Raw genomic sequence first — 16,992 nt, forward strand, 5'->3', positions numbered from 1 at the left:
ACGATGTATTTATACAATAGGCGGATATACACCCGCCGGCCGCTGTGACCAAGGGGTTCTATGAGCTTCAATCCGGAACCACACGGCTGCTACAGTCGCAGGTTCGAATCCTGCCTCGGCATGGATGTGTGTGATGTTCTTAGGTTAGCTGGGTTTACGTAGTTCTAAGTTTAGGGGACTGATGACCTCAAATATTAAGTCCCATAGTGCTTAGAGCCATTTGAACTATTTGAGATACACTACACACCCACATGAACTGTTCAATGTTTTGGCGCACTCTACCAATTTTACCAGCTTCCAGATTTGGTGTCCTATCAGTTAACCAATTTTACAGCTAATTTTACCAGTTTTCAGATTTGGGGTCCTATCAAATTGTCAGTTTACCAATTTCCAGATTTAGAGCTACTCGTCTAACATTTTTTTAGAGGATGCTATGACATCATTATTTTATACTATCAAAATACCTTATCATAGTGTCTGTACAACATATGTATGGTGTATGTGTGGCGTATGCTGGGTGCAAATGTGGCGTATTTATGGTGTGGCGTAACTATGGCACAGTTGTGGTGTATGTGGGGTTGGTTCAAATGGCTCTGAGCACTATGGCATTTAACATCTGAGGTCATCAGTCCACTAGAACTTAGAACTACTTAAACCTAACTAACCTAAGGACATCACACACATCCATGCCCGAGGCAGGATTCGAACCTGCGACCACAGCGGTCGCGCGGTTCCAGACTGAAGCGCCTAGAACCGCTAGTCTGCAACGGCCGGACGTATATGAGGTAACTGTGGCGTATGTGGTATATGTGCCACTGTACGCCGTCACGACGCCATTTTACCAATTATACAGCCAGTTTGATTTCCAACCAAACTGCCATTTTTCCACCAATATCCAGAAGTGTTGTCCTACACTTTGTCAATCATGCAACTAGTACCACCAGTTCTTGTAGTAATTTAAAAGTCTACTGCAGCTCGACGAAATGGCGATAAACTATATATATATATATATATATATATATATATATATATATATATATATAAAAGAGTTCTTATTCGTCGGAGTATGCGAGATACTTGGCTGTTACAACACTGCAGCGTGTATTATAAGGAATTATAGAAAATAGCAGTTGCCAGAGAGTTATGCGTTGGTATCGACAATTTAGTAGCACTGATTGTCTCTGTTAACAGAAAAATACAGGTCTACCAAGTGTACCAGATGTAACTGTCTAGAGTGGAACGGGAAACTTTCTACGTATTCTAAAAAAATCAGCTGTCCGTGAAAGCCATAGGCTTGGTATACCGCATACAAATGTGTGGGAGATTTTGCAGTAAGACGGACACCCCCTCGTTGGAACATCGATGTTTGTCGCCATCTAAAAGAGGAACTGGGTTGATCGTACCGGTGAAGGTAACTTTCCTTTGGCCATACAGGTCGTCTGACTTAATGCCTTGTGAATTTTTCCTTTGGGAGTACATGAAGGACTGAAACAACTCGGAGAACGAAAAATTCTTCAGTAATGGCCATTGACAGAATGTTACTACGTAAGGTACGGAACGAAATTTATTACAGCTGGACATGTGTCGTGTGGCCAGTGTGGCAGTCGTAGAACATTTGTAGTGTGCAATACGTAAAATTTCTGAGTTTATAGTTCTCTTCACGCCTCAATCATATTCGTATATGAAATACCTCGGAAAAATTAGAGCTTTGAAAACGAATGAATCATTTATGGTAACCCTGTATGTAGGTGGAATTTGTTTAGTTCATTGCTGAGATCTATATGACAACGTGAAAAGCCAGCCACGTTGTGAGTCGAGACCGAGATAAGGAATAAAACGAACAAAAGGCGAAAGTTCGATGTTTACTAGTATGTACAGATGGCTTTGGATGGGGAGAGAGTGGAGCAATGATAAGATTAGTACAGGGAGAGACGAAAATAGACGACTGCATAAAGCCACGGATTTGGAAACGAAAACAAAGTCACCGTTTTTGGTCGGTGTAATGACACTTTAACTTGCGACTACGCAGCATCTAACAGCCCATATCCGCTAAACAAATAAACAACACATGCGTGACGATAGCTGTAAGATTACGTGTTACATAACAGCGCCTGTGGCTGGTATCGACAAATATTAGCGGTAGCGACAGCAGGCGGTCGTCAGCAGAGGCACAGCAGCAGAACACCGACATGGAGCTGCAGGGCAAGGTGGCCATCGTTACGGGGGGAGCTTCAGGCATCGGCCTCGAGATGGTTAAGCACCTCCTCCAGGCGGGACTCAAGGTGAGTGAGTGTCCACATCTGGCACTGACTGCTCGAGATGAACCGTCGGGATCAGTCAGGAGATAGCACGCTGTTATTCTTTACGAACCACACCACCTCGAACGACTAAAACGGAAGAAAACCGATTTTAAAATACGGAAATGTGTTTGTTCTGCCATCCATCAAGATCATTTAGCTGTAATGTTCTGCATTTGGGCGCATTCGACGTTAGGCGATTAATGAGTCTAGAGACTTCAGAAGCACATGTTTTTAGAGAAACAACAGCGTGTACCATCGCTTATGACTAGCCGATTCACAACAATCAAAAGCTGAGGCATTGTCTACTAAAAAAATAAACATCGGGTTTAAATAGTATATTGTAAGCAGTACTTGTTGTTGCAGTTATTGCTGTCTTCAGCCCGAGGACTGGTTTAATGCAGCTCTCTACGCTATGCTACCCTGTGCAAGCCTCTTCATCCCCGAATAACTACTGCAATCAAAGTTCATTTTAACCTCCTTACTGTATTGATCCCTCGGTTTCACTCCACAATTATACCCCACCTTCCTCACCCTCCTCCTCACCATTATTTAATTGGCGATTCTTTCATGTCTGAAGCTGTGTCCTATCGATCTATTTCGTCTTTGGTCAAGTTGTGCCATAATTTTCTTTTTTCTGCAGTTCGATTCAGTGCCTCCTCTGCTCATCTAATCTTCACCATTTTTCTGTAGCAACACATTTCAAAAGTGTCTATTATCTTTTTGCTTGAACTGCTAATCGTCCATCTTCCACTTTCATACAAGGCTACACTCTACACAAGTATCTTCAGAGAAGAATTCCTCACTCTTACATTTATCCATGTTTCTCTTGACGGGACATCCACAACTGTCGATATCTATCATCAACAATAAGATCCGCTACGGCTGTTAAGTTGTATGTCATGTACCAGAGATACGCTATTTTAAAGTAGTTTAACCTTCTGTTATTCGACTTTTATGGAAACCCATTTTGTTTACGAACATGAGGTTTTCTTGTAAGAATTTTAGTATAAGTTCTGATTAGTTTTTTTAATGCTCACAATCTGGATAGGTGGCATGACCTCTTCATAACTTTGCAGGTGCACATGAAGATGAGAGACAGGTCCCGAAAACGTTTCTTATTTTCTCTCTTATTTTTAACTGGCTTTCGGGACGTCCCATTCAGCCATCGCAATAGTAGGATGTCAATTACGACGATATGAACGGAAGGAAAATACAACATCCATTGCCCGAACGGTGAAAGTCTCCGACCGGTCGGGAATCGAACCTAGGCCCATTTGCTTGGCAACCACCGCATTGCCAGCGCAGCTACTGAGCCAGTCTCGAAGCCGGGTTGTACTTTCCTTTTAGGAAACAAAGAAACTTACAACTGGTCTTTTTTTGGGTGGAAGGGGAGGGAGGGGGCGGCAAAAATTTCTCCCCTGTGCCAACTTCTTCATCTCAGAATAGCACTTGCAACCCACGTCCTCAATTACTTGCTGGATGTATTGCAATCTCTGCCTTTCTCTACAGTTTTTACCCTCTACAGCTCCCTCTAGTGCCATGGAAGTCATTTATCATGTCTTAATAAATGTACTATCATCCTATCCCTTCTCCTTGTCAGTGTTTTCCACATATTCCTTTCCTCTCCCAGTCTGCGCAGAATCTCCTCATTCCTTAACTTATCAGTCCACCTAATATTCAACAGTCGCCTGTAGCACCACATCTCAAATGCTTCGATTCTCTCCTGTTCCGATATTCCCACAGCCCATGTTCCACTATCATACAATGCTGTGTTCCAGACGTTCATTCTCAGAAATTTTTCCTAGCAGACTTCTCTTGGCCAGGAATGCCGTTTTTGCCAGTGCTAGTCTGCTTTTGATGCCCTCCTTGCTCCGTCGGTCATTGGTTATTTTGCTGCTAGGGAACAGAATTCCTTAACTGCATCAACTTTTTGACGATCAATCCTATAAAGTCTCTCGCTGTTCTCTTTTCTGCTACTTCACATTACTTTCGTCTTTCTTAAATTTACTCTCAATCCATATTCTGTACTCTTTAGATTGTTCATTCCATTCAGCATATGATGTAATTCTTTTCACCTTCACTCAGGTTGGCAGTGTCATCCGCATATCGTATCATTGATATCATTTCACCTTGAATTTTAATTCCACTCCTCAACCTTTCTTTTATTTCCATCGTTGCTCCTTCGATGTGTAGATTGAACACTAGAGGGGAAAGACTACATCCATGTCTTACACCCTTTTTAATCCGAGCGCTTCTTTCTTTGTCCTCCACACTTATCATTCCCTCTTGGCTCTTGTACATATTGTATATTACCCGTCTCTCACTATAATTTACCCCTATTTTCCTCAGAAGTTCGAACATCTTGCACCATTTTATATTGTCGAAAGCTTTTTACAGGTAACCAGGTCTTGATTTTTCTTTACAACTGTAGCGGATCTTATCAATGGTGACTTACATTTATGTTAGATGTTAAAAACTCCTTCTGTTTTACAACTGATTTTATGGTATAGCTAGTCCAAACTTAATATCCTTTCTACTTCGGCCATCACCAGTAACTTTGCTGCCCAAGTAGTAAAACTCATTAACTACTTTTATTGCCTCATTTCCTAAATTAAGTCATCTAGCATCATCTGCTTTAATTCAACAACATTCTATTACCCTTGTTTCACGTTCGTTATCGTAAGTCTTATGACCGGTTTTCAAGTGTGTATGCACACCGTTCAATTGATATTTCGTGTCCCTTGCCGTCTCTGACAGAACTGCATTGTCGTTGGCAAACCACGAAGTTTTTTTTGTTATTTTTTCTTTGTTCTAGATGGACTTTAATTCCTATTCCAAATTTTTCTTTTGTTTTCCTTTACTATCTACTCTGTGCGCAGATTAAATGACGCGTGAGATAGGCTAAAATCCACTCTCAATCTCTTCTCAATCACTGCTTCCCTATTATGTCCAACGACTTTATATTTGGAACCTGACTGTATCAGTTGTAAATAATCTTTCGCTCCTTGTATTTTATCCTCGCTTCCTTCATTACTTCAAAGATTGTAGTCCAGCCAACATTGTCAAAAACTTTTTCTAAATCTAAAAATGCTATGAACGTAGGTTTTCTTTTCTCTCAACTGTAAGTTCAACTTACAGAACTATATTTTCCAAAATAGAAGTTGCCGTGTTCTTGTATATTCTTCTATTCGTCATCGAAGTGCAAATGCGCAGCTTTAAGTTAAGTAATTGAAATAGGTCGTAACTGAACAGCTCATGCTATGGTCTAGATCATGTGACAGCTATCGGATTCGATAGTGAACTACCAGGTTGCGGCTACACCGAAAAATGTTACCCTTTTTTAGTGTGTATATTGTTCCATTCCACTGCGTTTTAATTACATCTTTGTAACTCCACATTTGCACTTCTATGACGAACAAGGGAAGAACGTTCAACACAGCGGCTTGTAGTTTCGTAAATATGATTTACTTAATACTGCCTGAGTTATCACATATTGTTTGCAGCAAATGTTTAGCATCTTGGCAAATAACACCTCTTTTATGACTCTCGTGAATTTATCGGTCACAATTGTCTTACGTGGTATTATTTCTTCAGCAACGCGTGCTTCTGTCGTCTTCATATTCGCTAAACTTCAAATATCGAACGTACACAAGTGCTGAGTGTAACAGATAAACAACCTGATGAGTGTTAGTGTGGACACATCTCACACATCTCCGTATTTTAGAATCATTTGTATTCTGTTTCATTCGTTCGAACTGCGGAACGTCCCTTACTAAAACCGTTAGGTCCTCGTTGCCAGTTGATCTTTTTAAATACACATATTATCAGATTGTCAGACGTGAAATGTTGGATTTATTGCAAATAAAAAGTCGCATTGGTGTGATGTTTAACTTTCAAAACTCCTTTTTGGAATCAGTTTCTAAATTTAGGATATTTCGGGAACAAAAGAAGCTAGGAAGGCAAATGGTAAAAAAGTTCCTCTCTTTAAGGCCTAGCCATTTTACACACAAAAAGTTGCTTTAACTGTCAAAGTGGCTTCCTTCGAACGAAGCACTAAAGGCAGGACATTTTGAGAATAAAACACGCTATAAAAGCCGTTTTATAAATGTGTCTGTGGTAACACCTCAGCTTTGTCGCTGATCTAAGATGACTCCCGGTTCTCCCGCAGCTGTTAGCGCCTTAAAAAAAAAAAAAAAAAAAAAAAAAAAAAAGTCTATGGAGGGCTGGTAACAGTCTCTGCTCGCTGTCAGGGAACTTCTTACGCCGACACGACTGTAGAATGTCTCAAGTTATCACCTGCGAACCATGTTTCTTATATCGTGGCAACGGATGAAGCTCTCTCAAAAAACAGGACGACCATTAATTACATCTGTTTGTCTACATTCTTACGAAATTTGAACCAATTCGTACAAGTTTGAAAATTAGAAGCGGCGTACGTAAAAAAAACTCACAAAATCGTGTTTTTTGCGTGTAAAATGCGAATGAAATAAGATTTTTTGAAAGCGAGTTTTCAGTTTAATCGTAAGAATGCATTTTGTTTTACTTACCTTATTTCTTTTAAAATGTTTCCGCTTATTCAGTTCGTTTCAGAACGGATTTTCTGTGCAAAGTTTCCCTCAACTTTAAATCATAGTTTTCCGATAATGAATAAAGACTATTCTATAAAATAATTCGTTTTGTCTGTATCTATTTATCTACCTTCGTGGAAAGTTTGAACTGATTCGTACAAGTACAGAAGTGGCGCGCTTCAAAGACCTCCCAGGAAAATGTGTTTTTTGCACGCAAAATCCAACCGAAACAAGATTTTTTTTTTCAGACGGTTAAAATTTCTCTTAAACTAAGGTCCGATTCACCGATGGACCAAATTGAAACCATCAGTCTCGCTCCAGTCCGGAGTTATTTAAGGGTGGCTGTTTCTGCACGTAAAATCTGAACGGTGCACATAAAAGAAAAATGGTTCAAATGGCTCTGAGCACTATGGGACTTTACACCTGACGTCATCAGTCCCCTAGAACTTAGAACTACTTAAACCTAACAATCCTAAGGACATCACACACATACATGCCCGAGGCAGGATTCGAACCTGCGACCGTAGCAGTATCGTGGTTCCAGACTGAAGCGTCTAGAGCCGCTCGGCCACCCCGGCCGGCGGTGCACATAAAGATGGTGCCATTAGTTGAACATTAATTTTAGCCTAATTGAAATCATTTTCAAAAGAAATTAATCGAATCGGACAATTTTGCCGGTTCTTCGTTCAAACTTTGCTCTATATGATGAGCCACAACTTCAATAAGACATGTTCGAGTAGCTGTACAAATGGCCGCTGGTCCGGATTAATCCAAAAGCTTTTTACCTCATGTCCCTAAGTCAAACAGGAACCATCCCCCCCCTCCCCCCCCTGCCCATCAAATGTGATTCTGCGCGCTGCCTCCTTTTCAGACACGTTTGTTGCAGCGCTTGCGCTCTATAACGATTTTCGGAACCGTTTAAGATTTTTTAATTCTGTTTTTACTCCGATGATTTGTGAAAAAGTGTTCAGTAAATGACGAATGGTCTCTTTTGACAGCTATATAAATCACTGAGATATTGGTATCAACTCGGTGTTATGAAATGCACCAATAGTATTTTCCACTGCAAGTATCACAGTTCTGAAAGGGGCGAATTCAACGGCGGTTCATTCTTCGACACGGGATTGCCAGCTTCGCAGAAATTACGACATTTGTAACTTATTTACCTCTTCTGAATATGAAAGCGATCGCTTCCTTATATGGAAATTCGTGATTTCATATCCAGACAAGGAATACGTCACATTGGACAAGGAGGAAAAGAGTTTAGCACATCTGAGATACCGGTTTGAAAGGGGCACAGAGGAAATTATGGTTTCATTCTGTCCGTGTCATTCACCTGTACCGAGTGCTAGTTGGTCTGGAAAAAAAGTAAATGTGGTTCACAAAATAAGAAAAACTGCTTCTTTGTGGAGAATTGAAGGGACTTGAAGATAGCAGTTAAGTTGTACGCACAAATACTCCGTCAGGCGATGTCCAACTAGAACGTCAACTCGGGTAACTTGCCAAAGATTGTTATCGGAACACGCCTGCAATGAGCGGAGCGAGTGGCGTGGATGTTCTCTTTCATATCCCGATGTTAGCTCCAGAGAAAGTGGGAGTGACTCTGGAATAACGTGCGATATTCGCATATTGCTCGCAAAAAGTTTCCACCTGTATCATGTGTCGCGTTAAAAGTGGCCGCATTTCGGATAACAGTGGTTCACTTCGCCTTATAACAAGGAGTTTGGGTAGCTGAGCGCCAACTGTGCGCAAACATTGCAGTTAACATTATTCATTCGGGCCTGAGGGCCAAGCCGCCTGAATTTCGATTAAATTTTAATTGTTTTTGAGGCTTACCCTCCATCCTAACCAGGAAATCGGAATTCTAATTATTGAACTCCAGAATGACCGATTAGGGATCACACTCTGCTAAGATATTAAGTAATTTTGTGTCACAGGGCACAGGACGCTAAGCACTACAAGTCATGGCGAAATCTGCTTCTGTGGACTTTGAGCAGCAGTATAACGAATTAATTAGCGGCGTTGTTACCATTTATTTCATAAATGGAACGTACTCCTCAGACTAAATTTACATGGAACACCATTAAGAAATACTAAACCTTTGGTTCCATGCCAGTAAACAATACTAATGTACAGAGTATTTCTCAGCGAAAGGACGAGTAGATTAAGGGAGTGTAGTATGGACTCGAATTAACTCACATACAAAGATTCGAAAGCAAAAATCATCACTTCCATTACTTATTGAACAATCAAAACCAGCTCGTGACTAACAACGAAAAGAACAAAGGTAATCAGCTGGGTATACGTTGCGTGATGTATTACGTAATCCGTCAAACCCCGAATTCGGTTCCAACTGAATTTTCTTAAAAACTGTTCTACAACCGTCACTCGCGAGAGTTCACACTGCTCCTAACAATGGTGTTGCATCGCTACGGAGAAACCTAACTCAAAATCGATATAATATCCATCTGAAAATTGCTACTTGTCAACTTCCCGTAAACTTCTCTCTAAAAATTCAAATTCCTCACCTCTGTTTACAAAGAGCGGCAAAAGATTTATAAAATAGCTCGAAAACAGATGTAAGATTAGCAGTGCTCTCAAAATGTTTAGGAAACTATCCTTGCAATTCTTTCAAGGTCACAGTGAATCCTTCAAAGCTCGAATTTTCTTTAATGCTAGTGAGTTTAGGGAACGTGACGGTTTCTGTCAGAGTGTGACCCTTCTACAACGCTATTTTCCTTTTAAATGCGTCCCCATCAAATCAAAAAATTTTCAAGTGAAATTCGAGGTCTGCAATCCATTTCCGATGTCTAATGTTCGTTCCCGTGCTCTTTTTTCCTTCATAAATGAAACAATGGCGAGTTTTAAATCTAAAAATCGTTCCAGGTATGTCTCTTGACTTTACGAACGTACTTTGCAATAATACAGTGATGGAAAAAAACGCAACACCAGATGGAGTTGAACGATATAAACGAAAGTTGGTAGACATCTGAAAGTCTGACGTCTATTCAGATTTCGTGCCAGTCACGTAAGAGTGGGAACAGCAGTGCTGCTTTGAGGATGCCATTCAGATTTGCTTTAAATACGCGCTGTACAGGTGTACCTTTGAGACTGGACGCGGTGAGTTGGTGTCAGTCTAGAATGCATTTCAAGCGACACAGACGCCATTATCAACATCCCAGTGAGTTTGAACGAGGTCGTGTAATAGGGCTAGGAGAAGCTGAACGTCGCTTCTGCGATACTGCAGGAAGACTTGGCAGGAATGCAGCCACTGTACGTGACTGCTGGCAGCGGTGGTCACAGGAAAGTACGGTCGCAAGAAGACCGCACTCCGGACTGCCACGTGGCGCTATCGAGAGGGAAGAGCATCGTGTTCGGCGTGTGGCTCTGGCGAGTAGTACTGCACCTGCAGCAGCAATGTGAGCTTCAGCTGGCACTATAGCGAACTGTAACAAATTGATTACTTTAAAGGCAACTGCTAGCCAGAAGCCCTGTAGCGTGCATTCCACGGACCCCAAACCACCGCCATTTGCGACTTCAGCGGTATCAAGCGAGAGTTCATTGGAGGGCAGGATGGAATTCTGTTGTGGTTTCTGATGAATGTTGGTTTTGCCTCGGTCGCAGTGATGGCTGTGTGTTGGTTAGAACGAGGCCAGTTGAGAGCCTGCAACCGATCTGTGTGCGTACTAGACAAACTGAACCCACCCCTGGTGTTATGATCTGGGTGCGATTTCGTATGACGGTAGGAGCACTCTCATCGCTAGCCCACTCACCATGACTGCAAATCTGTGCGTCCGACTGGTGATTCGACCTAGTGTGCTGCTATTCATGAACAGCATTTAAGGGGGTGTTTTCCAACAGGATAACGCTCGCCCCATACCGCTGATGTAACCCAATGTACTCTACATCGTGTCGATATGTTGCCTTGGCCTGCTAAATCCCCAGATCAGTCTCTGGGCGAGCACATACGGGACATCATCCGACGACAATTCCAGTGCCATCCACAAACAGCATTATCCGTCCCTGTACTGCCTGATCAAGTGCAAGAGGCACTTCATTCCACAAACTGACATCCGGCACCTGCACAAACACAAAGCATGTATGTTTGCATACTTGTATTCATGATGGTTACACCGATTATTAATGTACCAGCATTTCACATTTGCAATGACTTATCTCACACTTACATTATCATGTGATCTTGCAATGTTAACCTAGACAAATGTATTCCCGAAATTATTTTTTGGTGTTATAACTTTTTTCTGTCAGTGTAGATAAAGCACAGCCGCCTCTGGCGACACAGAGCCGCACCGACTTGACGCCACCAAATCTGGCTTCGAAAATAACCTTAAACTGACTTCTCATGCTGCTACCTTAAATCTAAACCAAGAGCCTTCACCTGAATTTGCCTAGTTGCATGCAACTGTTATTATGCCCACATTCATTCAAAGCGAACAAGAATCCATGTTTCGTATAAGTGGTAACGGGTACGTTTAGTACTGACTGTCAGTTCTGATTATGGTGAGAATAAAGACACGGACATTCATTTCCCACCGTGATCGTCCTCCCTAGAACGGAAAATATGAGCATGAAAAATACTGGTAGATGTAGGCAGAGAAAAGATACTCTACCGGGTTCGATGAGGAAACACCACCAAAATTGTACGAGAGGAGGAATGGCTGACGCCCTTCAGCTTCACCAGTAGATTAACGAGCGAGAAATCAGAAAACAAGTGGAATACAGTTGCTCTGTTCTGATACGACACTACGACAGTAGGTTCTTTCTTCATAGAATTCCCTTTAAGCGATGAAGGTACCTTTACAAATTAGTGAAACCTGAATGTAACACATACACTGAAGCGCAAAAGAAACTGGTATAGGCATGCGTATTCAAATACAGAGATACATAAACAGGCAGAATACGGTGCTGTGGTCGGCAACGTCTATATAAGTCGATATGCGTCTGACGCAATTGTTAGATCGGTTACTGCTGCTATATTGGCAGGCTCTCAAGATTTAACTGAGTTTGCACGTGGTATTATAGTCGGTGCACGAACGAAAAGGCATAGCATCTCCGAGGTAGCGATGAAGTGGGCTTTTTGCCGTAGAACCATTTAGGAGTGTACCATGAATATCAGGAATCCCGTAAAACATCATATCTCTGACATGGCTGCGGCTGGAAAACGATCCTGCAAGAACGGGACCAACGACGACTGAAGAAAACCGTTCGACGTGACAGAAGTGAAACCCTTCCGCATATTGCTGCAGATTTCAATTGTGTGCCATCAACAACTGTCAGCGTACGACCCATTCAAAGAAACAACACCGACATAGGCTTTCGAAAACGAAGGCCCATTCGTGTACCTTGATGACTGTACGACATAAAGGTTAACGTGTCGCCTGAACCCGTTAACACCGACATTGGATTTGCTGATTACTGGAAACATGTTGCCTGGTCGAACGAGTCTCGTTTCAAATTGTTACGAGTGGCTGGACGTGTACGGTTATGGAGACAACATCATGAATACATGGACACTACTTGTCAGCAGGGCACTATTCAAGCTGGTTGAGCCTCTGTAATGGTGTGGGGCGTGTGCAGTTGGAGTGATGTAGGACCCCTAATACTTGTATACAGGGTGGTCCATTGATAGTGACCAGGCCAAATATCTCACGAAATAAGCATCAAACGAAAAAACTACAAAGAACGAAACTCGTCTAGCTTGAAGGGGGAAACCAGATGGCGCTATAGTTGGCCCGCTAGATGGCGCTGCCATAGGTCAAACGGATATCAACTGCGTTTTTTTTTAAAATAGGAACCCCCATTTTTTATTACGTGTTAGAGTAGTAGGTAAAGAAATATGAATGTTTTAGTTGGACCACTCTTTTCGCTTTGTGACACATGGCGCCTTAATAGTCATAAAGGTATAAGTACGTCGTATCACGTAACATTCCGCCAGTGCAGACGGTATTTGCTTCGTGATACATTACCCGTGTTTAAATGGACCGTTGACCAATTGCGGAAAAGGTCGATATCGTGTTGATGTATAGCTATTGTGATCAAAATGCCCAACGGGCGTGTGCTATGTATGCTGCTCGTTATCCTGGACGACATCATCAAAGTGTCCGGACCGTTCGCCGGATAGTTAAGTCATTTAAGGAAACAGGAAGTGTTCAGCCACATGTGTAACGTCAACCACGACCTGCAACAAATGATGATGCCCAAGTAGGTGATTTAGCTGGTGTCGCGCCTAATCCGCACATCAGTAGCAGACAAACTGCGCGAGTATCGGGAATCTCAAAAACGTCGGTGTTGAGAATGCTACATCAACATCGATTGCACCCCTACCATATTTCTATGCACCAGGAATTGCATGGCGACGGCTTTGAACGTCGTGTATAGTTCTGCCACTCGACACAAGAGAAATTACGGGACGATGACAGACTTTTTGCACCTGTTCTATTTAGCGACGAAGCGTCATTCACCAACAGCGGTAACGTAAACCGACATAATATGCACTATTGGGCAATGGAAAATCCACGATGGCTGCGACAAGCGCAACATCAGCGACCTTGGCGGGTTAATGTATCGTGCGGCATTATGGGAGGAAGGATAATTGGCCCCCATTTTATCGATGGCAGACTAAATGGTGTAATGTATTCTGGTTTCCTACGTAATGTTCTACCAATGTTACTACAAGATGTTTCACTGCATGACAGAATGGCGATGTACTTCCAACATGATGGACGTACGGCACATAGCTCGCGTGCGGTTGAAGCGTTATTGAATAGCATATTTCATGACAGGTGGATTGGTCGTCGAAGCACCATACTATGCCCTGCACGTTCACCGGATCTGACGTCCCCGGATTTCTTTCTGTGGGGAAAGTTGAAGGATATTTTCTATCGTGATCCACCGACAACGCCTGACAACATGCATCAGCGCATTGTCAATGCATGTGCGAACATTACGGAAGGCAAACTACTCGCTGTTGAGAGGAATGTCGTTACACGTATTGCCAAATGCATTGAGGTTGACGGACGTCATTTTGAGCATTTATTGCATTAATGTGGTATTTATAGGTAATCACGCTGTAACAGCATGCGTTCTCAGAAATGATAAGTTCACAAAGGTACATTGGAACAACCGAAATAAAATGTTCAAACGTACCTACGTTCTGTATTTTAATTTAAATAAACCTACCTGTTACCAACTGTTCGTCTAAAATTGTGAGTCATATGTTTGTGACTATTACAGCGCCATCTATCACAAAGCGAGAAAAGGGGTCCAACTAAAACATTCATATTTCTTTACGTACTACACGAATATGTAATAAAAAATGGAGGTTCCTATTTGAAAAACGCAGTTGATATCCGTTTGACCTATCGCAGCGCTATCTAGCGGGCCAACCATAGCGCCATCTGGTTTCCCCCTTCAAGCTAGACAAGTTTCGTACTTTGTAGTTTTTTCGTTTGACGCTTATTTCGGGAGATATTTGGCCTGGTCACTATCAATGGACCACCCTGTTTACGACTCTCACAGGTCACACGTACGTAAGCATTCTGTCTGATCACCTGCATCCATTCAAGTCCATTGTGCATTCCGATGGACTTGGGCAATTCCACTAGGGCAATGCGACACCCTACACGTCCATAACTGCTACAGAGTGGCTCCAGGAACACTCATTTTGACGTATGCCTTTCCTTCAAGGCTCTGGCAGAGAAAAAGAGCAGATCTGTTACCGTAGTTAACTGGTGAATCTTCCCTACTTTGCCAGAAATCTGTGTTCTGTGAGCACAGACACGGTTTCCCTGTGGGTATATAAATGACTGTTTCTTGCTAATTTATCACACCAGATTCTGAGAAATGATAAAATATCCCCACGAAGCACATAGACTACATGGATATCAGGATTGTGGCGCATAAGAAACGCTAAAATTAATTGAAACTCGTCCACAGGCTTATGATTAGAAAATTCAGGCAATCAGTACGTTGGATAATATAATAACTAATAAAAGAGAGGGTTAGATCTCATAATATTTTAATTTTTGTTCGTGAATAAACTAAGAATATCAGAAATCTTCATGAACAGATGGAATCAAAACCTACAAACGTATAATCATTTCAACCATGGTAGAAGAAGAGTCAGATTAGCAGGACATCAAAAATAGTTCACAACCAGAATAAGTTAACATCACCAATTAATCTAATAATGATTGATTATTGACGGAAAATCCCCAGAAAAGAAAAATTGATTTCTAGCACAACCATGCATGACTTGACGTAACTCACGCAGTACCTCAGAAACACCAACCAAGCTGTAAACGGAGGTTAAGCCTCATTTTTCCCCTCTGCAGCATGACTTGAAATTGGAAGCGTGCGTCGCAATTGTCAGTCTAACCGTGGCCGCAGTAATCATAGTCGAAGGTGATGGCACCGACCGCTGAAGCATGAGGGCTGCTAATAGAGAATGCTGCTGTATGTTAGTGGGTTGACTGCGTAAGGCCGAACTCATCTTGTCGGCACCATTGTGGTTGAATAATCTCTAAGTCGCGAGAAAGTTAAAAGTATAACTCCAGTAAGACTTGGCAGAAGGCCGAAGTCCAAAACATCTCATCACGAGCCATGTTTACAGACTCCCAAGCAACCCAGTGTCTTTCCAAGGACCGCACCTTGGAACAGCTTTTGCAAAAAACCCTCCAATACCAATCAGCAAAAGGGCCAAGCTAACAGCCAATCACAAACATGTAAATTCGTTCCCTGTTTCCCACAATATTAGTTAACATGCGTCAGTCAATGAAAATTGCAGTTTCACTAGCCGGCAAGGACCGGGCGAAGATTCCCATGGCCCGTTCTCCACGCAAATTGCACTGGGAAGATTTTCGAATTGCACGTGTGGAAATAATTATGGCTTAGCAAGACAGAGTCATGAGAGCAAAGATAGCAGGAAGTCTCACTGTGGACGGCCAAAACTGCCCGTCGATGGCTTTCAGACCACCGTTGAGGTGATGATGATGCCGAGGTCCCATACACCGGGGAGCCTAGAGGACGATGCGGGAGACCCGCACCGCCGACTGGGCAACGTCCTAGCAGAGGTGGTTTGCTATTGCTTTCCTCTGATCGTAATGGGTATGAATGATGATGATGAAGACGACACAATAACACCCAATCATTCGAGACAGGGGAAATCCGTGACACCGCCGGGAATCGAACCCGGGACCCCGTGCGCGAGAACGCTACCGCAAGACCACGAGCTCAGCTGTTATTGTATGCAAAGTTCGCTTGAATGCGTTTGGGTCTGTTTTCCATTGACCAGCGCGGCCAGCGGATAATTTCTAGACCACCACTTGCCGCAGTGCGATCTTCTCGAAAATCCGGGTACTAAGGAAAACGCAGCTTGACTGATGTGTCTCTGTATGAAGCGTGAGAAAGTTGATGTTCCACAGTTTGAGGAATACCCGCATGTCGAGCCAAGATATGAACACAGAAATCTGCATGTCACCAGAAGTGAGCGTGATACCAAGATCCAGTATGATCACCCATCTACATTTGTAGCAACTAAGTCCTCACCACTCACCTACATTTAAATCTGCATACATACTACGCAAGCCACCGTAGCGTGGTGGAGGGTACCCTGTACCACTGCTAGTCATTTCATTTCCTGTTCCGCTCTTAAACAGAGCGAGGGAAAAGCAACTGTCTGCCTGCCTCCATACGAGCGTTAATCTCTCTAATCTTATTTTCATGCTCCTTAGGCGAAATGCAAGTTAGCTGCAGTAGGATCGTTCTGCGGTCGAGTTCAAATACCGCTTCACTAAATTTTCTCAACAGTGCCCCTCGAAAAGAAAATCGAATTTCCTCCAGTGTTTCTCTTTTGGGTTCCCCAAGCACCGCCGTAATAATTGCGTGTTGTTCGAACCCACCGGTGACAAATCTAGCAGTTAACCTCTTGTTGCTTCGATATCTTCCTTTAATCAGACTTGGTGCCAATCCCAAACACTCGAATAGTACTCAACAGTGGGTCGCACGGTTGTCCTTTATAGATGAACCAAATAAAGTCCACCATTTGACCGTTCGTCTTCCCTACTACAGTGCTTCCATGCTCAATCCATTTCACATTGCTTTGC

The 16,992-nt window shown here is 42.6% G+C and overlaps 1 protein-coding gene and 1 long non-coding RNA gene across 3 annotated transcripts in view; one reads left to right on the top strand and one right to left on the bottom strand.

Moving 5' to 3' along the window:
- Window positions 1-16,992, top strand: part of LOC126412694 (15-hydroxyprostaglandin dehydrogenase [NAD(+)]-like) — a 248,595-nt gene that overhangs the window by 134,623 nt on the left and 96,980 nt on the right. Inside the window, exon 1 of one of the 2 annotated variants that reach the window (XM_050082406.1) lies at window positions 2,126-2,282. The exons of the other annotated variant lie outside the window; for it this stretch is intronic. Coding sequence (XP_049938363.1) covers window positions 2,190-2,282 — 93 coding nt within the window. The 5' untranslated portion in view covers window positions 2,126-2,189. Of the gene's footprint in view, window positions 1-2,125; window positions 2,283-16,992 lie in introns of those variants that run through there. 2 annotated transcript variants of the gene reach the window in all.
- The window catches only part of LOC126412695 (uncharacterized), a 251,442-nt gene that overhangs the window by 51,103 nt on the left and 183,347 nt on the right, over window positions 1-16,992 (bottom strand). The gene's annotated exons all lie outside the window — the stretch shown is intronic.

Source organism: Schistocerca serialis, chromosome 7, assembly GCF_023864345.2.
Source record: "Schistocerca serialis cubense isolate TAMUIC-IGC-003099 chromosome 7, iqSchSeri2.2, whole genome shotgun sequence".
NCBI lineage: Eukaryota > Metazoa > Arthropoda > Insecta > Orthoptera > Acrididae > Schistocerca > Schistocerca serialis.